This window comes from Anolis sagrei, chromosome 4, assembly GCF_037176765.1.
Source record: "Anolis sagrei isolate rAnoSag1 chromosome 4, rAnoSag1.mat, whole genome shotgun sequence".
Lineage (NCBI taxonomy): Eukaryota > Metazoa > Chordata > Lepidosauria > Squamata > Dactyloidae > Anolis > Anolis sagrei.
The window spans coordinates 19,401,160-19,424,322 of NC_090024.1; the positions used below are offsets into that span (position 1 = coordinate 19,401,160).

Consider the following 23,163-nt stretch of genomic DNA (forward strand, 5'->3'; position numbering starts at 1 on the left):
TCTGTCAACCTAGTAGTTAGAAAACATTCAAATGTGAGTAGAGCAATAGATACCATTCCAGCAGGAAGGTAACAGTGCTCCATGCAGTTATGCCAGCCACATGACCCTGGAGGTGTTTATGCAGAGAAATGGGGGAGCGGGGGGGAGCTCCCACTGTTAGGCCCAGCTCAGCAAGTGAGAGTCCAAAAGTGGCAGGCTAAAACCCATGGCTGATACCAGATGAGAGATTTCCCCCTGGGCACACAGAAGACTGGGTGACTTGGAAGGCGCTGAACAGTTGGCGCTCTGGCACCACGAGATGCAGAGCCAACCTTAAGAAATGGGGAGTGGGGTGAGCTCCCACTGTTAGGCCTAGCTCAGCAAGCGAGAGTCCAAAAGTGGCAGGCTAAAACCCGGAACATCAACCCATGGCTAATACTAGATGAGAGATTTCCCCCTGGACACACAGAAGACTGGGTGACTTGGGAGGTGCTGAACAGTCGGCGCTCTGGCACCACGAGATGCAGAGCCAACCTTAAGAAATGTGGAGCGGGGTGAGCTCCCACTGTTAGGCCCAGCTTCTGCCAACCTAGCAGTTTGAAAAAATGCAAGTGTGAGTAGATCAATAAGTACTGCTTCTGCGGGAAGGTAACGGTGCTCCATGTATTCATCCTGGCCACATGACCTTGGAGGTGTCTATGCACAACGCCGGCTCTTCAGCTTAGAAATGGAGATGAGCACCACCCTCCAGAGTCGGACACGACTAGACTTAATATCAAAGGGGAACCTTTACGTTTACTCACCAAATAAGTAACTTGCCACAAGTTTTTTAAAAGAACGGGGGGAAGTAGAACTTGAGGGAAATAATTCCTTACCTATTTTAATGATTGCAACTCATTTTATTGGGATTTTATGTTCATAGTTGAAAGAGATATGATCCATCTTGTTTTTCATGTCAAGACATATACAAAATATCCCATTCCCACGGCAGGAAAACATCCCCAGCTGCTACTTCTCCAGAGGTTAAATTATTTGTTTTTATCACACCTAGATACCTGGATGACCTCAATGAAGGCGTTTATATCCAGCAAACTTTAGAAACTGTGCTCCTTAATGAGGATGGCAAACAACTATTGGTAAGCACTCCTGTACCTACTGCCAACAACATTGTGTCAACACAAAATCATAATAAAACAATAAAATTCTAATAAAATGAGAGTGGTTAAAAGAACTGCAATCATTATAACAGAGAAATAACACAATGAGTGTTAGTTGTGTTGCACTCAATAGGCCTTCCTTCCCAGGAAATAGGTATCATATTATTCTGCAGTTGTAAAATCTGTTTGTTCAAATTTGCTCTCCCTTGTAAAGATTTGGGCCCCATGAAACTTCTGTAAATCCCTTTATGAGCTTAGTTTACTGTAAGAACTATTATTTTTATTTATTTATATCATTTTTACCCCGCCCAAATCAGCCTAAAGGCGACTCAGGGCGGCGAACAATCGGCACAATTCGATGCCACATATAAAATACATACATCAATAAAAATAAAAATAAAACATCACATTACATTATATCTAAAAACATCAAACCAGTGAACAATAAAAAAACTACAAGTCTCTGATGAAACTGAGGCATATACAGTACAACTGCTATTTTCACAGGACTAGGGTCTGCAAATTCATTTATTTACGTCTAGCAAAATATGTGTTCTGTAGGCATTTTCTACATCCTCCAGCATGGGTCAGTGGTATTCTTGGAATTAAGAACTTATTTATTTACTACACTTATATACTGCCTTGGGGCTGAGAGGGGTATGTAAGTGTAGTAGTCCTTAATTTCAGTATTTATTTATTTATTTATTTATTTAGACCATTTGTATCCCATCCTTCTCAACCCCCGAAGGGGTACTCGGGACGGTTTACAATTGACAGTCATTAGATGCCAACAAAGAAACAGTCAGAACACAACAATTAACATAACAGGTCAACAGCAATTAAAAATACATTTAAAAGGCACTAAAAATATATTTAAAATATTGGCCCTTAAAATATTAACACAATCCAAGTCAGGGTCCGCAAATCCAAATCATAGTCCAGAGTTCCAGTCCAAGGTCTCTTAATCCCCAATTCTCGCAAGTCATTACAGTTGTTGATACTAAGAGACCATAGTTAATCTCCCCATCTGGCTGTGGAATCCTGCTGGGTGACGTTGTGCAAGTCACACTGTCTCAGTCTCAGGAAGGCAATGGCAAACCCTCTCTGAACAGACTTTGCCAGGAAAACCAAAACACTCCTGACAGATGGCCAGCCACAGAAGAAAGATGGGTCAGACTGAGAAACATTGATTGGTAAAAGGCCACCTAGCAAGTTCAGTGGAATTAGAAGTTGGGTCTTCATGTCCAAATTTCATCTACTCCATCATGTCGGCATGATGCTTTGGAACTTATAGGGGTTTAGACTAGATGGCCCTTGTGGTCTCTTCCAACTCTATAATTCTATGAACCTATGCTATCAGCCGCTCTGAGTTCCCTCAATGAGATGGGGCAGGGTATAAATTATTATTATTAGTCGTAGTAGTAGTAGTAGTATGCGTGAACATGCTGTTCTTTGTTGTTTCCATAGTGTGAAGCCCTCTACTTGTATGGAGTCATGCTGTTGGTCATTGATCAGAAAATTGAAGGAGAAGTCCGAGAGAGAATGCTTGTTTCCTACTACAGATACAGGTACAGTCTGGAATACTGCCTTTGCATTGAACGTCTTCTCTTTCCTGCCTAGTGTTACTTGTCATTGTCAAGTCATGTTAGTGTTTGTTTTATATCTTTTCTCTTTCTGGCAAAAGGCCCTTCAAAGCTACATAGAAAAGTGTTAAAACACATACTACAGACCAGATAAAACTGAGTGACCAGCACCTTTGAGCCTTTTTGGGTGCCTTCAGGTCATTTTCAATGTATGGCAAACCTGAGAGTGGGACTGAGAGTGTGTGACTTGCCAAGATTACCCAGGTGAGCTGGGATTCAAGCCTTGTTCTCTAGAGTCACAGTCCAACACTGAAACCACTGCTGCACTCTGCCTCCTTCCACTAATAAATATCAGCTCGCAAGATTAAAAAACGAAGCCGTAAAGGATTGGGACCTGGCAAGATCAGTTATAAGGATACAGAAACCATACAGTCACTTGTAATATATATATAAAAAAAACAGGTTTGGTTATTTTAAAAAACTAAAGTAATGAGCTAAGCACACCTTCCTAAGATATAAGATCCAAACTCTCAAAGCCTCTTAGGAATTTGCTAGCTACTCCAGGGCAACTCTGTGGTAGCTTCCAGGGGAAGTATGCTATAGATTTGCCTGAAGGACATAGTAAATTTCCTTCATTTGCCATTATTTCTCTGGGCCTTTGAGTCTCCTTTGGGAGAGATAAGGCAGGATAATAATAATAATAATAATAATAATAATAATAATAATAATTCACCAATTCATCTCACAGTCCTAGACACTTGGGAAGTGTCCGACATGTGATCCAATAAAATAGCCAGCAGAGTGATCTTGTTTGCTGTGGACTCATCTTGTTGTGTTTCTAATCATCATCATCATCATCATAGTATGGATTGTCAATGTTGCAATCCCAGGTGACAGTAGGATTGAAGAGAAACAACTGGAAAAGATGACACAATATGAGGATTTAAAGATCGAACTGCAAAGACTCTGGCACAAGCCAGTCAAGGTGGTCCCCACAGTCAAGGTGGTCCCAGTGGTGATCGGCGCACAGAATGCAGTGCCTAAAGACCTTGGCCTGCACTTAAACACAATCTGCGCTGACAAAATTACCATCTGTCAGCTGCAGAAGGCCACCTTACTGGGATCTACACACATCATTCGCCGAAACATCACACAGCCTTAGACACTTGGGAAGTGTCCGACGTGTGATCCAATACAACAGCCAGCAGAGTGTTTGCTGTGAACTCATCTTGTTGCGTTTCAAATAATAATAATAATAATAATAATAATAATAATATTAATAATAGTAGGTTCAGGTAGGTGAAACCATGGATATGGGTTCTATGGTTAAGGAGGTGTTACTATCCATTCATCATACTTGAGTAGGTATAAAGCAGGGGTGTCAAACTCATTTTCATCAAGGGCCACCCTTATGGTTCCCTTGAGAGGGCCATTGAATCCATGGATGGAGAGTCTGTGGATATGGAGGCCCAATTGTATTTTTTTTTAGATAGTGGTTGGTGCACTTTAGTTTTTAGCCAGTTAGGGTCCCCAGATGTTATTAAACTGGAACTCCCATCACTTTTGATTATCCACCATTCAGACTGGTGATACTGGGAATTGCAACCCTACAGCACTGGTGGCTCTGAGGTTAAAGGGCATTCTAAAGCCAGACATATCCACAAACCTTGGCTCTAAATGCAAACCTCACCCTCCTGACTCTAGAGAACAAACTGCAGCCCTGCAGATGTTACTGTATCACAATTCCTATCAGTTCTAATCATAATGTCTAATGATAAGGAATACAGCAACTGGAGGATCACATAAAATGACTTGATGCCTGAAATGTTCTCTGCTGCACCTCAGCTAGGGTTCACCTTGCTCAAGCACTCACCAGGAAGCCAAACGCAAGAATAAACAGTTTATTGAAAAAGGGCACACAGTAAAAGAGTAAAAAATCCAAATAGGTAAGATAAAAGGAGTCCCAAAAGCCAGAGATAAATCTCCAATGCAACGGTTAAACATGAACATAAATCCAAAGAGCAGAGTATAATCATGAGCTTGATTAATCCCAAAGACAAGGAATAAAACATCAACTTGAGTAATCCAAGATTCATAGAACAATACATGAGCTGGAATTCATGGTAAAATTTCAAAGACTTAAAGCAGAACTTGACAAGGACATGGCTTGAAGTGAGAACCAAGGCCGGAGTTGCTTGCTCTTTCGGCTACGTTGCTTGATCTAAAACCGAAAGCCATTCTTTCCCTAATAAAGGACAGCAATGCAGGAAAGCATTCCATCGGCCTTGGGTAGTCTCTCTCAATCTCCCTTTCCCATTGCCAGGCTTGCACCTGGAATCCTTCCCCCACAGAAACAGCCTTGATTCTCTATCTAGCTTCCATTCCTCCCTTCTCTGCCTGTCAGCTTGCAAAACAGTTTTGTTTTCACACAGAAAATCATGAGAATCACCCACATCCCCCTCCGTTCTCCCAACTGGGGAATTATCATCCTGTTCTAACATCTCCTCTGTCTGAGCATCTCCAGAAGCATCAGGACTTGCATGCCCTTCACCCCCAAACCCCTCACATCATCCTCAGCTGGCTGAACTATACCAAACCCCTCATCCTCATCTGGCTGAGCTACGACATTCTCCTTTTCTCTTTGCCTAGTGCTGCCCGCTCTGCTGACTCTAACATCGATGACATCTGTAAGCTGTTTCGGAGCACGGGGTATTCGAGCCAAACAGGAGCAAAGAGGCCTCCCAATTACCCTGAGAGTTACTTCAGCCGTGTGCCCATAAACGAAACCTTCATCAGCATGGTTATCGGCCGCTTGAGATCGGATGACATATATAACCAAGTAAGTCTTGACAGAGTTGCTGGATACGGAAGGAGAACGGGCATCTCAGATTAATCTGTGCCATACTGCGGTATCATTGTGGCTAAATATTTCCCATATGGTTTGTAATCAGTGCTCCCCTCTTTCTACAGGTTTCTGCATATCCATTACCGGAACACCGTAGCACTGCTCTTGCTACTCAGGCCGCCATGTTGTACGTGACACTTTACTTCGATGCATCCATTCTCCACACGCAGCAAGCAAAAATGAGAGAAATAGTGGATAAATATTTTCCAGATAACTGGGTAAAAATATTATTAATACTATTATTACTTGCTTACTTAGGCGATCCCTTGTAGTCCGAGGATGATGGTCCTCCAAGGTTGGTGTACTGGTGGTGGATCCATATGTGACTGTGGAGCCCTATTCTTGATCTGCATCTTCTCCCACAGTGAGGGCATCAGTTTCCAGATGGAAGGCGGTCCCGGTTGTGGCTGGCGTGATGTGCCTTCCTCTTGGCACGTTTCTCTCTTTCACCCTCCATTCATGCCTCTTCAAATTCTACAGCACTGCTGGTCACAGCTGACCTCCAGCTACAGCGCTCAAGGGGCAGGGCTTCCCAGTTCTCAGTGTCTATTCCAGAGTTTTTAAGGTTGGCTTTGAGCCCGTCTTTGGATCTCTTTTCCTTCCCACCAATATTCTGTTTTCCATTCTTGAGTTCGGAATAGAGCAACTGTTTTGGGAGACAGTGGTCAGGCATCCGGACAACATGGCCAGTCCAGCTGAATTGATGGCGGAGAACCATCGCTTCAGTGCTGGTGGTCTTTGCTTCTTCCAGCATGCTGATATTTGTTCACTTGTCTTCCCAAGAGATTTGCAGGATTTTTCAGAGGCAGCGCTAATGGAATCGTTCCAGGAGTTGCTTGTGACATCTGTAGACTGTCCATGTCTCACAGGCATATAACAGGGTTGGGAGGACAATAACTTTATAAACAAGCACCTTGGTATCCCTACAGATGTCCCGGTCCTCAAACACTCTCTGCTTCATTCGGAAAAATGCTGCACTCTCAGAGCTCAGGCAGTGTTGTATTTCGGTGTCAATGTTGACTTTTGTGGAGAGGTGGCTGCCAAGGTAGCGGAAATGGTCAACATTTTCTAATGTTACACCATTAAGCTGTATCTCTGGCATTGGAGAGGGAATACTATTATTACTCCCATCATAATTACTATGGCTGTCTTGTTTCACAGTGTATTGAGTGTATTACAACTGGACCTTTGCATCATTCATGATTCAGATCCTATCCAAGAATCTAGGAAGCCGTGAAGAATCATTTGGCTTTCCAAGTTTGTGGATTTGGTTTTTGAGGATTTGATTTTTATGATGATTTGATTAAAATGTTATTTCTAGGAATCTCTAAATTATACCAACATTGCCTCTTCTCGTTTGCAGGTTATCAGCATTTATATGGGGATCTCAGTCAATCTGGCAGAAGCTTGGGAGCCTTACAAAGCAGCCAAAACTGCTCTGAACTACACATTGGATCTTTCCAATGTCAAGGAACAGGTAAGCAAGACTCACTTGGAAACTCAAGGAAAGCAGGATTTCATGTGAAACAGTATTTCTTGCAAACTGGCTGTGACATATGATGCTTCTAGTTTAATGTATAGCTTTCTAAGAGCCTCTTGCTCTGCATATCTACACCAAGTGGGTAACTTGAGAGCACTGCTGACAATATTGTTGGGCTGCAGCAACTGTTATCCCTCACCATTAGCTCTACTCTCTAAGACGGATGGGACATGTATTCTAGAAACCTCTGGAAAGTGACTCCTCACTCTAGTTGTAAATCGTCTTGCAAACTGCAGAGGGAGTCATACAACCTACAGGCCTCATATGGCTCTAATGACTGATTTGACAGCAACTAACAACAATAACAAAACCTTTTTTGAAAAAAAGAAAACCCTTCTTTTTCACAATTTTTGCTTGATGAAAACATGTGTTTTGGAAGTCTGCACATAAGAATTTGAATGTTTGGGGGCTGTGTCATTTTAAGTGTAGCTTTCAGTGTGTTTTAATATTTGCTTCCTAATATTCAATATTAAAGTATTTAATTTTTATATTTTTATGCATGTGCTCTGTTTCAATTACATTCTGTTATGTTTGCTGCTAGCCACCTTGTGTCGCTGTATCACGAGAAAGGTGGGATAAAATTTAAATACTTACTTTCTTACTTGGGCAATCCCTCGTTGTCTGAGTATGATGGACTCCTGTGTGTAGTCATGGTGGTGGATACGTAGGTAACTGTGGAACCCTATTCTTAATCCACGTGAGAACATCGGTTTCCAGGTAGAATGTAGTCCCAGTCAGGGTTATCTTAATATGCCTTCCTCTTACCACATTTCACCCTTTCGCCCTCCATTTGTACCTTTTTGAATTTCACATCACTGCTGGTCATAACTGACCTCCAGTTAGAGCGCTCAAGGGCCAGGGTTTCCAGTTCTCGGTGTCTATGCCACAGTTTTTAAGGTTAGCTTTAAGCCCATTTTTAAATCTCTCTTCCTGTCCACCAACTTTCTGTTTTCCATTCTTGAGTTGGGAGTATAGTATCTGCTTTGGGAGACAGTGATCGGGCATACGGACAACGAGGCTAGTCCAGCGGAGTTGATGGCATAGGAGCATCGCTTCAATGCTGGTGATGTTTGCTTCTTCCAGCACGCTGACATTTGTCTGCCTGTCTTCCCAAGAGATTTGCAGGATTTTTCAGAGGCAAAAGCTGATGGAATAATTCCAGGAGTTGAGTGTAACGTCTGTAGACAGTCCACATTTTGCAAGCGTATGTTTGGAGGACAGTGGCTTTATAAACAAGCATCTTGGTATCCCTACCAGATACTATCCTCAAACACTCCTTGCTTCATTTGAAAAAATGCTGCACTTGCAGAGCTCAGGCGGTGTTGTATTTCAGTGTCAGTGTTGACTTTTGTGGAGAAGTGGCTGCCAAGGTTGCAGAAATGGACATTTTCTAACATTGCACCATTAAGCTGTATTTCTGGCATTGCAGAGGGACTGGCTAGAGACTGCTGGAAGAGCACTTTGGTTTTCTCAATGTTCAGTGAGAGGCCAAGCTTCTCGTATGTTTCTGCAAACTTGGAGGGCCCAAGTTTGCCTAGGCCTGTTTTATATCCATGGGTGGTTGAATCTGTAGGTGTAGAATCCATGAATCGGGAAATCTGGATGTAGTTTCAAGGATATAAGTGGGGGGAAAACAGTGGGGTAATGACAGGCAAAATATTGATATCACTAACTCTTTATTGGTATGTGTTTCAAAACTTGATACGCTCCCGGTTGGAAGTATTTCCACTCTTGCAATTGTGTTCCCTCCCCATTGTCTTCCTTTTCTGCTGATGCTCCATTGTTGTTGTTTTGGTTTTTTTGTCCCCAAAGGCCAGCCGGTCTGCTGCGGTCACAGCACGTGTCCACACTCAGGTCCAGCAGTTTCTGAAGGAAGGCTGCTTGAGAGAGGAGCTGGTGCTGGACAACATCCCCAAGCTGCTCAACTGCCTGAGGGACTGCAACGTGGCCATCCGATGGCTGATGCTTCATACGGCCGACTTGGGTAATACCTTGCCTTGGTTTAGCTTGTACACATCAATAATCATGGAATAATAGAGTTGGAAGTGGCCACGTGGCCATCTAGACCAACCCCCTGCCAATCACAACACTGTAAAACACAACGCTGGGTTTGTTCCAGATTTGAGTCGGTTATATGTGCTGTATTCATGATAATTTTTAAAAGAGTTTCTCTGTTTCTGGAAAAAGCATTTGTCGTTCTCTTCTTCTATTTCGCTCTAGGTTATGATCCCAATAACAAGCGCCTTCGGCAAATAAAAGACCAAGTTTTAACAGATTCCAAGTACAACTCCAAGATACTTTTCCAGCTTCTCCTGGATACGGCACAATTTGAATTCATCTTGAAAGAGGTAAAATACCTAGCTAGCAGTTTTGCACTCACGTGTATATGAGTGCAAAATATACACACACACACACACAGAAACATCCTTTGAAATTTCCCTAAAGCATTCAGTTGCACAATCATGTTTTCTTCTAAAGACATTTTAAAGTATTTTGTATTTTCTTCCATCTTCAGCACAGATTTGCTATTCCATTGATTACTTACTTAGGTGATCCCTCATAGTTCCGAGGATGATTGTCTTCCAGATGTGGTGTCTTGGCGGTGGGTCCGTAGGTGGCTGTGGAGCCCCATTCTTGATCCGCATGTTCTCCCACAGTGGGGACATTGGTTTCCAAGTGGAAGGAGGTCCTGGTCAGGGTTGGCTTGACGTGCCTTCCTCTTGGCATGTTTCTCCCTTTCGCCCTCCATTTGTGCCTCTTCGAATTCTGCAGCAATGCTGGTCACAGCTGACCTCCAGTTAGAGCGCTCAAGGGCAAGGGCTTCCCAGTTCTCGGTGTCCATGCCGCAGTTTTTGAGGTTGGCTTTAAGCCCATCTTGGTTGTGGAGCCCTATTCTTGATTCACATGTTCTCCTTCATTGAGAACATCAGTTTCCAGGTGGAAGGCAGTCCCAGTCGGAGTTGGCTTGATGCGCTTTCCTCTTGGCATGTTTCTCCCTTTTGCCCTCCATTCATGCCTCTTCGAATTCTGCAGCACTGCTGGTCACAGCTGACCTCTGGTTAGAGTACTCAAGGGCCAGGGCTTCCCAGTTCTCGGTGTCTATGCCACAGTTTTTAAGGTTGGCTTTAAGTCCATGTTTAAATCTCTTTTGCTGTCCACCAACATTCAATTTTCCATTCTTGAGTTCAGAGTAGAGCAACTGCTTTGGGAGACGGTGATCAGGCATTCAGACAACATGGCCAGTCCAGCGGAGTTGATAGCGGAGGAGCAACTCTTCAATGTTGGTGGTCTTTGCTTCTTCCAGCACGCTGACATTTGTCCACCTGTCTTCCCAAGAGATTCCATTGATATCACACAGTGATCCCTACTGCTATACAGTTTTTTTTTCTAATACAGATTGAGTTTCCCTTATCTGGAATTCCAAAATCTAAAATACTCCCAACATTTTCAATTTGAATAGCTGAGATAGTGATAAGGTTTTTTTTTCTTTTTGATGGTTCAATATATACACAAACTGTGTTTCGGGCACACAATTATTAAAACTATTGTGCATTAAATTGATATGTGTAGCAATAATTGTAAATTGCTATATGACACATACTTTAATTTGGGTCCCATTTCCTTATACCTGTTTGTGTTCTTCCATGCAAATACAAGTATTCCAAAATCTGGAATCAAAAACACTTCTGGTCCCAAGCATTTTAGATAAGGGAGACTCAACCTTTATCTTTAGGGATCAACTGATATTAAAGCATAACATTGGTATTGCTGCAATTTTGCCTTTACTTTTCTGATTTAAACCAAGAATTTCTTTTGTTTATTCATTAGATGTTTAAACAGATGTTATCAGAAAAGCAATCAAAATGGGAAAGCTACAGAAAAGAGGGATCGGAAAGGATGGCCGAACTGGCAGACGTCTTTTCAGGTGTAAAACCTCTAACAAGAGTGGAGAAAAATGGTAAGCAGTAAGCAACCCTTTTGTTATTTATTGCTTTTCCTTAGCTCTTACTTTGTGAAAATAAGGAGCTGCTTGATAGCAAGTTCAATGCATTTCAGTATTGTGCAGTAGTAGTCCAGCTCTCTAATATCTTTTTAATATGGTTTTATTGTGCTGTGTGTTTTTTTTTTACTTTATTTGAACTGTTGTACCTTGGTGACTTTGTGAATGAGACAATGGTACTGTATCAAGTAAATACTTTTTGTGCAAGAACAAAACACCTGTTTCACTTTGAGGAAGACATTCTCTGTTGTTTTAGACCAGGGGTCCTCAAACTAAGGCCCGGGGGCCAGATACAACCCTCCAAGGTTATTTACGCGGCCCTCGCTCAGGGTCAACCTAAGTCTGAAATGACTTGAAAGCACATAACAACAACAACAATCCTATCTCATCAGCCAAAAGTATGCCCATACTTCCCATTGAAATACTAATAAGTTTATACTTGTTAAAATTATTCCTCATTTTAATTATTGTAATGTTTTTAAGTGTTTTTTGCACTACAAATAAGATATGTTCAGTGTGCATAGGAATTCATTCATGTTTTTTTTTTCAAATTATAATCTGGCCCTCCAATGGTTTGAAGGACAGTGACCTGGCCCTCTGTTTAAAAAGTTTGAGGACCCCTGGTTTAGACATTTTGGAAGTGATGATTTGTTCACTGTCTTGACTGATTTGACTCTGTTTTTCAAAGTTTTGTGAAACTTTGACTTATTTGCATGCATCAGAATCCACCCCAAACCTAAATAATAATGCTGGCTAACATGTGTTTTGGTGACTGTTTCTATGTATATTTGACCTGCTGATTCCAAAATTGTCACCAGTTTTTGCCCTATCTAGTTTTTGAATTACAGAACATATGCCATCTTCCAGGCTTCATCTGCTCACCCATAAGAAACCATGATAACTATACCTAAGAAACTAGAGCCAATGTGGTCTATCCAATGAAATTTTCCATATCTGTGTCCCAGATAATTCCAGGAACAGGCTTAAAAAAAAAGACACCAAGAGAAAAATGTTTTTGTTGGTTGTGTTATTGTTCTCTTCAAAAACCATTGCTGACGTCTGAAAACATGCAGTTTGTAAACTGGATTTTTGAATTTAAATGGCTAATGTCTTGTCTCTCTTCCTGCCCAAACAGAAAACCTACAAGCTTGGTTCAGAGAAATCTCCAAACAGATAATGTCTCTAAACTATGAGGACTCCACTGCCGCAGGAAGAAAGACTGTGCAACTAATCCAAGCTTTGGAGGAGGTACGAAAAATATTAATTCTCATTGCTAAGCCTCCACATCCCTATGATTAGAAATGGAGTTCTTAAGATGCTGTTGAAAATCCACTCCCACATCCAAGAGGTTAGGTTTACTGTATTTCAATATTTTTTCTGTGTGTTTTAATATATGTGCTTCTTAGAAATAGGTTTAAATATATGTATCTTACACAATGCTTTATGATTGTGTGTTATAACTTGAGTTGTGCCCCTCCTCAAGGAGAGGTGGGTAATAAATTATTGTTATTATTATGCCTTCTTGGGACTCGTGCCCTCTCAAGGATCGCACCCCACGGTTTGAGAACTACTGGTTTTGGTTTATGTAGCACTAATTAAATAAGGCAAACATGCCCTCCCTTAATAACTATGAGGTTATTAATACTATGAGGTATACTATCTATACTATCAGGTTGTTAATAAACATTTGTACACACCTGTCCTACAAAGCCCACTTCTGTACAACATACTGTGGAAGACACCACTGTGGATAGAGTATGTGAATAATAACACAATAAGATTCAAAAGAAGGCTGAACATGTTCCTATGCTAATGATTTTTGGCAGTTGGCCTTCTAGCATTCTTCCAGTGCCAGATAGGAACATGTTTTGTTTAAACTCGAGGCTTTGAAACCTAATTAATTGGATTCAAATCTGCACAGGTATCTGGATTTAAGTTGCTCCGATTGGTTTAAAACTATCTTGTTTCAACTTGTGAAATTTAATATTAAACTTTGTTAAAATGTAATGAGTTTAAATTGGTCAAGTTAACTTTTTTGGTTTACCATCCTTCATTTTTAATTTATAGTAATAATAATAATAATAATAATAATAATAATATATTTCTAGACCTCATTTTCTCCCCAGAAGTACTCAGGACATTTAACACATAAAAAGGCAAACATTCAATGCCTTAAAATAGGTACAGACACATAAAATAATACAAAATAATGGAAAGTAACAGCAGAAAACTTACAAGAAAGTAATTAAGTTTGTTTATTTATTTATTTATTTACAATATTTATATTCCGACCTCCTCACCCCGAAGTGGACTCAGGACAGATCACAGAACATACATATACGGCAAACATTCGATGTCATTTTATACACAAACAAGAGAGACAATTATACATAGATAGGGGTATATATATTGGCTTTTCCCATCTTCAGCATCTTGGAGGCTTTGTGCTCGGTTCCGGCCACAGGGAGGTGCTGTCACTCCATCTCCCTGCCGAAGAGCTTTGTTCATAACTTCCTCCTTTTGTTTGAATTGCCGGCATTCCTTATGGGTGACTCAGAATACCTCCCTGCTTTTTAAGCGGTACCTATTTATCTACTCACATTTGCTTTCGAACATCTAGGTAAGCAGAAGCTGGGCTAAAGACCTCGAACTGGCAGCCTTTCAACTGACAAGATTTACTGCAGCTGGTGGTTTCACCTGCTGCGCTAAAACCCGGCCCTTTAGAGATAGGGCAGGATATAAATAGTTACAGACAAAAACATTCAATGTTAACAATTAATTCAAACATTATTTGAAGTTCATTCAATATTTAAAACTTGAAATCTCTCTACCTTGTCTTAGTGGGTTGTGTTTTGATTGTTGACAGGTTCAAGAATTCCACCAGCTGGAGTCCAACCTGCAAGTTTGCCAATTCCTGGCTGATTCTCGGAAGTTCCTTCATCAGATGATCCGCACCATCAACATTAAAGAAGAGGTTTTGATCACCATGCAAATTGTTGGTGACCTTTCCTACGCCTGGCAGCTAATCGACAGGTAAAACTATTATATGGTTTATTGCTTTCATGCAACACTTTTTTCTGTGGCTCTATTGACAGAGCAATTCTGTGACCCGTAATCCAAAATAATAGTATTTTCAAGCCCTGTTTCACTTAGTTTTCCATTCCTTGGGGCATCAAGAATCTAGACCTTCTTGTTCAGAAGACGCATTCCAGTCTTAAGTTTGTCTTTGATGCTGTGGTTTTCAGTCTGCACTAATAGGTAAATCAAAATGACAGTGGACCTGCAATCCATGGATGCATTATTTAATTAATTATTGATTTAAAATATTTATATTCCACCCTTCTCACCCCGAAGGGGACTCAGGGCAGAGCACAACAGATATACGGCAAACATTCAATGCCGGGACACAAATTTTTATATATATACATAAATATTAGAAACATTTATCAAAATACTAAAATACACCATTTAAAACCGTCCTAGTCATCCACGTCAAGTGTAATTGGCCTAGTAATCTTTCCTATTGCTGCTTTATTGCCCTGTCCCAAAAGCTTGGTCCCACAGCCAAGTTTTTACCAACCTTCTAAAGGACAGGAGGGAGGGGGCCGACCTGATCTCACCTGGAAGGGAGTTCCATAGCCAGGGAGCAATCACCGAGAAGGCCCTGCCTCTCGTCCCCACCAATCGTACCTGTGACAACGGCAGAATGGAAAGCAGGGCCTCCCTGGAGGATCTTAATCTCCGTGATGGTTCATAGGGGGAGATGCGTTTGGACAGGTAATTTGGGCTGGGGCCGTTTAGGGCTTTATAGACCAAAGCCAGCACTTTGAATTGTGCCCGTTAGCAAACTGGCAGCCAGTGGACCTGGAGTAACATGGGAGTTGTATTATCTTTTCCCTCTCAATACAAATCCAAACACACATAATTTCTAATAATTCTTTTCTTTGCATATTCTCATTTACATTTCATTTTTAAATTACACAATTATCTATGAAGTGGCAACATTTAACAATTCAATATAATGTATATATCAGTGCAAATATTATGTTAATTTAAACACAAAGCCTTGAATCAAATCTCAAGAGTCCTGTCCACAATGCTAGTCTCTCTTGAAAGGGTTCTGTAACAGAACTTTTGGTCATCTCTGTTTCCTTCAAAAACAGTCTTTTACTAGAGTATTTTTACTCTAGACAAGACGGGGGGATTCCTGGTCAGTTGTAAGGCCAAACAGGACATAGGGTTATAGCCTGTGTTGGACGGGATTACACTCCCCCTGAAGACACCAATTCACAGCTTGGGAGTGATCCTGGACTCATCACTGCTATTCGTCCCAACCTCTTTGCAAGTGCGACTGGTGAGGACAACAGACAGGGCCTTCTCAGTGGTGTCCCCCTAGCTGTGGAACTCTCTCACCAGTGATAACAGGCAAGCCCCATCCTTCCTGGTTTTGGGGGGGGGGGGACTGGCTTTTTACGCAGGTTTCTGGTGAATAGGAAACTATGGAATAAGACTTTTAACAGCTTTTAATAGTCTTATGGAATAAGACCGGAATTTTGGAAAATGATTGAGATCATGATTTCTTCCTCCTTTTTCTGTCTTCCAGTTTCACGTCTATTATGCAGGAAAGCATCAGGGCTAACCCATCCATGGTAACCAAACTCAGAGCTACATTTTTAAAGGTAAGTAGGCCCATAAAGCAGACATAAGTGGGATGTTTTGACACAAATCAGTGCTAGACATCAACAGTTCACCTTAGAAACATAAACCTGACTTTAAGAACTGTTTTATTTATTTATTTATTTATTTATTTACTGTCCTTGTATACCGCCGTTTCTCAGCCTAACTGGCGACTCAATGCGGTTTACAACAAAATATACAGTGCACAGTATACAATTAAAACCATAAAAAACATAATACACAATATTACACGTAAATCACAATCCAATACATCTCCTAACTAAAATCGTGGTCCAATTGCATCATCCATATTACCAATCCGTAATCAACACATTCATTGCACCGAATTAACCAAATGCCTGCTTGAACATCCAAGTTTTTAGTCTTCTTCGGAATACCATCAGCGAGGAGGCTGATCTTACCTCCATGGGAAGGGCGTTCCAGAGCCGAGGGGCCACCACAGAAAAGGCCCTGTCTCTCGTCCCCGCCAGCCGCACCTGTGAAGCAGGCGGGATAGAGAGTAGGGCCCCCCAGAAGATCTTAGGGTCCTGGTGGGCTGATAGGCCGAGATACGTTCGGATAGGTAGGTTGGGCCAGAACCGTTTAGGGCTTTAAAGGCCAACGCCAGCACTTTGAATTGAGCCCGGTAGCAAATCGGCAGCCAGTGGAGCTGGTGCAGCAGAGGAGTTGTGTTATATGACACGATGTAACACGATATTTGTTCCTGGGTTATAAATGTCCTTTCCTAATTAGCTTTCTCATATAAACATGTAAAAGGTTTGTTAAACTGCAAACAACGTTTTTTTCAAGGGACATCTTGCAGCACATTTTTCTTAGTTTTTCAATGAATATCTCGAGTCTCAAATCAATTCATCATAGTTTGTGGCAGCCACAAAAACAAACTTTCTAGAGTATAAATACTACTTTCAAACCAGGAACAGAATTTTTGTCAAACTTTTTTACAGCTCTGAATTGGAGTCCTTTCTTCCCATGAGTCAGAAGAATGGTTTTAAGCACTAAATCAGTGGTTCCCAGCTTGTGGTCCATGGACCACCAGTGGTCCACAAGAAGTACATTATGGTCCAAGGCCTCACCGTTACTACTACGGATAATAAAAGCCCCACCAAAAAAAATTTTTCTTGGTATCTTCATTTTTAGGTCTGTTCCTGGCGTTATTTGGGGTGCTGATTCAGAAAAATGCATTGGATAGATTACATCAGCTCTAGATTATTAAATATAGTTTTCTGTAGGCGAGCAGATGACAACTACTGGATGGTATATGTTCTGTATCAGAAACTAGAGCTGATGTGATCTATCCAATGCAATTTTCTGAATCAGCATGCCAAATAACCAAACCAAATCTAAAGTTGACCAAAAACTGATTCGTAACCCTTTTGGTACTAATGTTGGAGAGTGGTGCCTGGTCAGACAGGTCCCTGGTCAATAAAAGGTTTGGAACTGCACTAAATGATCCAGAACTCATCTTAAACTGTGCTGTCGCGCGCTGGGCCTATGACATTGTGTGTTTATAGGACGTGCTTTCTGTATACCCAACGGGACGCCGGGGTGCCTCAGCTAAAGGGTCCCTTTAGGTTTCCCACAACAAAGTTCTGTAGAGGCTCAGAATAAGTCCAACAAAGTTCTTTATTAAGGCGTAAATCTTCAAACAAATGAATAAAATGCCATATAATCTTGAAAAACTAGTAGCTTTCTCGATCTGCCAACAAGGGACAGGCAACTGCTTGATAAACTGTTCCTTTCCTCTCTAGGGAAACCTTCCGACCCCTCCTTGGGCAATCTTTCTTAACCCTGCTGGCGTGAGGCCCCAATTCCCGGCTCCAAGCTGTGTTATGGATAGCCCGAGTGGTCCCTTACCAGGCCATGGTTGCTGCAGATCTGCCAAGCTGGTGTCCTTTTAGTTTCTCCACGAAGGCTGTGGAACTGTAACTTTACTCCAGCAAAGCTGTAGAGGTTTTCCTTTTTCCCCAGCAAAAGCTGGCTGCAGATCTATATCTTTAACCCCAGCAAAGCTGGCTGTAGATCTGTTTCTTTAACCCCAGCAGAGCTGTAAGAAGCAAAGCTTTTTACAGGTGGGGTAGAGAGAAGTTCACACGTCCTACTGTAAGGCTTCAAACTGTGAGACTGAACTGAAAGTCCCCTTTTCCCTCCAAAACCTGGGGAAAGGGGCAGATCTAAAGGCTCTAACGATGATTGATAGGTTGTTGGCCCTATGATTGCAACCTGGGGAAAGCTACCCAATTGCAAAATGCATAGCCCAAATGGATTCATGCAAACTAACATTGCAAGAAAAAGAATCAAATCTCCTGGCACAGCCGTGCCAGCACATAAACCATTATGGGTTCATTAGAGTGTACAGTGTGAATCAACAGACTCCTAGCTATTTTTTCTACCTTGATGCAATTACAAAAGCCAGCAGATATGTTAGTATGAGAATACCCTAATGCAAAAAAAGTGGGACCTATTCATTTCCATTGCCCTTGGCATGTGTAGTTGTCTCACACCTTAGAAACCTTAATGCTTCTGGACTGGAACAAAGTACAATATAATCTGACATGATGCCACAAGAACGTGAATGTATATTATTGTTGTTTTAAACTGCTTATTTTATCATATTTTTTATACTTATTATCAATATATATGGTTTGTTGTTTACATTATTTGAATATGTTGTAAGCCGCTTTGGGTCCTGCGCGGGAGAAAAGCAGGACATAAATAAATATTTATTATTTATTATATTATTCTACATTTTACTTTTAGCTGGCTTCAGCTCTTGATATGCCACTGCTTCGTATCAATCAAGCAAACAGCCCCGACCTTCTCAGCGTATCACAGTATTATTCTGGAGAACTGGTCTCCTATGTGAGAAAGGTGAGACTTGCCTTATAATCCTGCTCTGAATGTGTGCGTTTTCCTAATTATTATTATACTTGATTTTAAAAGAGTTGTTACAGATTACACCTAAATCTATCTTCTTGCTTTTGCTATATTTTTTTAAAAAGGTTTTGCAGATTATCCCGGAAAGCATGTTTACCTCCCTCCTTAAGATCATAAAGCTGCAGACGCACAATATCATTGAAGTGCCCACCCGCCTGGACAAAGACAAACTGCGGGACTATGCCCAGCTTGGGCCACGATACGAGGCGAGTTTTCGTTTTTTAAAACTTGGGAGCAGAGAGAGATAGGGATGTGTTGTCGAACGCTTCCTTGGCCAGAATCACTGGGTTGTGGTGAGTTTTTCGGGCTGTCTGGCTATGTTCCAGAAGCATTCTCTACTGACGTTTCGCCCCCATCTGTGGTAGGCATCCTCAGAGGTTGTGAGGTCAGGATAGAACGCACATGATTTCACTCCTTTCCTAATATAGTTATTACGCAAAAGGAGTCAACGCACTGAAACAATAGGAGTTTGATAAGACTCAACACTTACGTAAGTAAGTTCCATTGATTAAGTAGGTTATTCTAGATAGGACTCAGTATTTGATTTAGGTCATTAAGGTAAAGGTAAAGGTTTCCCCTTGACATTAAGTCTAGTCGAGTCCAACTCTGGGGGGTGGTGCTCATCTCCATTTCTAAGCCGAAGAACCAGCATTGTCCATAGACACCTCCAAAGTCATGTGGCCGGCATGACTATTATTTACAGTATTATTTGTTTACAGTATTTGTATACCGCTTTTCTCACCCCTAGGGGCACTCAAAGCGGTTTACACATAACTGGCAAAACTTCAGTGCCATACATTGGACACTGACGCGATGCCAATCCATAACAACCACAATAATAAAACGACAATTAAGCATAAATAATAATTAGACAGTACATAAGCAATCATTAAAACAATAAATAATAAAAACAGTCTCGCCTTTACCTTCCCTCCGGAGCGGTACTTATTGATCTACTCTCAAACTGCTAGGTTGGCAGAAGCTGGGGCTAACAGCAGGAGCTCACCCCACTCTCTGGATTTGAACTGCCAACCTTTAAGTCAGCAAGTTTAGCAGCTTAACGGTTTAACTCGCCGCGTCACCAGGGGTGATACCATTGTCTAAATCAGAGTTTCTCAAACTGTGCCCCCTCCCGCCCCGCAGTTGTTTTGGACTTCAGCTCCCACAATTCCTAACAGCTTGTAAAATGGCTGGGATTTCTGGAAGCCAAGTCCAAAACAACCTGGAGGAGCACAGTTTGCTTCTAAAGCCTTCTTCCTGTAATGGAGTCAATGTTTGTGGCTAATGTGCTACATTTGGCATAGTAATCACAAATTGGCTTAGACATGCCCTCTAGCTGAAGTACTTTGGCCACATCATGAGAAGACAGGAAAGCTTAGAGAAGAGAATGATGCTGGGGAAAGTGGAAGGAAAAAGTAAGAGGGGCCGACCAAGGGCAAGATGGATGGATGGTATCCTTGAAGTGACTGGCTTGACTCTGAAGGAGCTGGGGGTGGCCACGGTCAACAGGGAACTCTGGCCTGGGCTGGTTGATGAGGTCACCAAGAGTCAGAAGCGATTGAACGAATAAACAACAACATGCCCTCTAGCAAAATGACAGATATAGGTATTTTGTTGGAAGCTGTAAGGCAGTGGTTCTCAACCTGGGGGTCGGGACCCCTGGGGGGGGTCATGAGGGGGTTTCAGAGGGGCCGCCAAAGACAATCCAAAAACATGGTATTTTCTGTTGGTCTTAGGGGTTCCATATGGGAAGTTTGGCCCAATTCTATCATTGGTGGGGATCAGAATGATCTTTTATTGTAGGTGAACTATAAATCCCAGCAACTAAAACTCTCAAATGCCAAGGTCTATTTTTCCCAAACTCCACCAGTGTTCATTCACATTTGGCATGTTGAGTATTCATGGCAAGTTTGGTCCAGATCCATCATTGTGTGAGTCCATAGTGCTCTCTGGATGTAGGTGAACTAAAACTCCAAACCTCAAGGTCAATGCCCACCAAACCCTTCCAGTATTTTCTGTTGGTCAAGGGAGTTCTGTGTGGCAAGATTGGTTCAATTACATTGTTGGAGTTCATAATGCTCTTTGATTGTAGGTAAACTATAAATCCCACCAACTATAACGCCCAAATGACAACATCAATCCCCTGCCAACCTCACCAGTATTCACGTATTTGTGCCAAATTTGGTCCAGTGAATGAAAATACATCCTGCATATCAGATATTTATATTATGATTCACAACAGTAGCAAAAATATAGTTGTGAAGTAGCAACAAAAATAATATTATGTTTAGGGGTCACCACAACATGAGGAACTGTATTAAGGGGTCACAGCATTAGAAAGGTTGAGAACCACTGCTGTAAGGTATGGAAAAGGAGGAACTTCTTTAGCATTGCTCTGCATTGACCATCATAGGTGCCACTTTTAATTGCTATTCTCTCATTCTTTTTTCCAAAGGTTGCGAAGCTCACACATGCCATTTCAATTTTCACGGAAGGCATCCTGATGATGAAAACAACACTGGTCGGGATCATTAAGGTAATGTTTCCCATCACAGAAGCAAACTAAAAAAAAATGTTCTGGAAGCATTCTCTCCTGACGTTTCACCTGCATCTATGGCAAGCATCCTCAGAGGTTGTGAGGTCTCACAACCTCTGAGGATGCTTGCCATAGATGCAGGCAAAACGTCAGGAGAGAATGCTTCTAGAACATGGCCATACAGCCCGAAAAACCTACAACAACCCAGTGATTCCAGCCATGAAAGTTTTCGACAAAACTAAAAAAAGCTGGAAAGCAGCTTGAAACACACACTCTTCCTTAAGCAGATATGTGAAAGAGCAGGGCTGCCAGTTTCTGAGAACTCTCTGAACTCCTGATATAGATCATAATTGTTGCGTGCAGCAGCTTGATTGAACTGTTGCATTCCCACTTGTGGAAAGAATTTAGCATTATTCACATGACCTCTCTCTCACACACACGCACGTTTCCTTTCTCCTCAGGTGGATCCAAAGCAGCTGCTAGAAGATGGAATAAGGAAGGAGCTGGTGAAACGGGTGGCCCTCGCTCTTCACAGAGGACTCATGTTCAACCCCAAAGCCAAGGTGTCCAGAGATGGCTCTCAAATGCTTCCCATTTTCCTCCACTTCCATATTTCTGCTTGGCCTAAACCAATTGTGACACAGTGCATACACGTGGTTATCATGTATATTTGTGTATTTGTTGACTACCAAGGCCAGGTTTTGGGGCTTGAATTACAAGTCATAGAATCATAGAGCTGGAAAGAGAGCACAAGGGCCATCCAGTCCAACATGTAGCCATTGAACCTCTGTTTAAAGGTTGGGTGGCCATAGGCCCTCCAGCATAACTCTGTGGCAGGCATGGGCAAACTTTGACCCTCCAGATATTTTGGACCTCAACACCCACAATTCCTGGCTGTTAGGAATTGTGGGAGTTGAAGTCCAAAACACCTGGAGGGCTGAAGTTTGCACATGCCTGCTCTATAGCATCCTTCTAAGGAACATTTTTTTGCCCATAGGATTTGCTATTTTCAATAGGATTTTGCTACCAGTGTTGAACAGCTCTAACGTTTTAACATTTTATCTCGTGCATTTGGCCCACCCTTTCTGTTTGATTTTATTATGTTATTTTGCACTTTTTGCTTTGTTTTATTTTGTTACTTTTGATGTAATTTTTCTGTTGTTTTGTGTCTAACTGTATTATTTTTGGGCTTGGCCTCATGTTAGCCACCCCGAGTCCCCTTTGGGGAGATGGTGGAGGAGTATAAATAAAGATTATTATTATTATTATTATTATTATTATTATTATTATTATTATTACCACCATCAGGAGGTTTTTCCTTATGTTTAGATGGAGTTCTAATCCATTGCCCTGTATGCTAGTCTCTAGAGCAGAAAAGATAAGTCAAAGGATTGTTGTTGTTGTTGCTGTTGTTGTTGTTAACTTTCTTTATACCCCACCTTTCTCCCCATGGAGACTCAAGTCAGCTAACAATCCTACACTTAGGCAAGTTTTAAAATACATACTTAGGCATATATTTTATTTATTTATTTACTATATTTGCCTGAAGGTCTGCTTGTATGCCCTTCCACAAACACTGTATCACCTTTCGTCCATGCCCCAGCATTATTTCCAATTTTAACTCTACATTTGGCCTTCCCACTGTTTTTAATTGTGTGTTGTCTTATTGATAATCTTGTGTATTTTATTGCTTATGTTTTTTAATTGCTTCTATTGTTGTTATTATTGCTTGTATTGTTGTGTTTGGGCTCGGCCTCATGTAAGCCACACCGAGTCCCTTGGGGAGATGGTAGCGGGGTACAAATAAAGTGTTATTATTATTATTATTATA

General features: G+C 41.5%; 1 protein-coding gene across 2 annotated transcripts in view; it reads left to right on the forward strand.

Annotated features, from left to right (window-relative positions):
- WASHC5 (WASH complex subunit 5) overlaps positions 1 to 23,163 on the forward strand; it is a 46,218-nt gene that overhangs the window by 7,490 nt on the left and 15,565 nt on the right. For both annotated transcript variants that reach the window (XM_067467289.1, XM_067467290.1), the window contains exons 4-18: positions 1,031 to 1,115; positions 2,604 to 2,704; positions 5,369 to 5,558; positions 5,690 to 5,842; positions 6,988 to 7,101; positions 8,977 to 9,148; positions 9,385 to 9,512; positions 10,993 to 11,122; positions 12,300 to 12,412; positions 14,031 to 14,197; positions 15,768 to 15,843; positions 18,620 to 18,730; positions 18,862 to 19,002; positions 21,252 to 21,332; positions 21,794 to 21,895. In XM_067467289.1, coding sequence (XP_067323390.1) covers positions 1,031 to 1,115; positions 2,604 to 2,704; positions 5,369 to 5,558; positions 5,690 to 5,842; positions 6,988 to 7,101; positions 8,977 to 9,148; positions 9,385 to 9,512; positions 10,993 to 11,122; positions 12,300 to 12,412; positions 14,031 to 14,197; positions 15,768 to 15,843; positions 18,620 to 18,730; positions 18,862 to 19,002; positions 21,252 to 21,332; positions 21,794 to 21,895 — 1,864 coding nt within the window. The remainder of the gene's footprint in view (positions 1 to 1,030; positions 1,116 to 2,603; positions 2,705 to 5,368; positions 5,559 to 5,689; positions 5,843 to 6,987; positions 7,102 to 8,976; positions 9,149 to 9,384; positions 9,513 to 10,992; positions 11,123 to 12,299; positions 12,413 to 14,030; positions 14,198 to 15,767; positions 15,844 to 18,619; positions 18,731 to 18,861; positions 19,003 to 21,251; positions 21,333 to 21,793; positions 21,896 to 23,163) is intronic.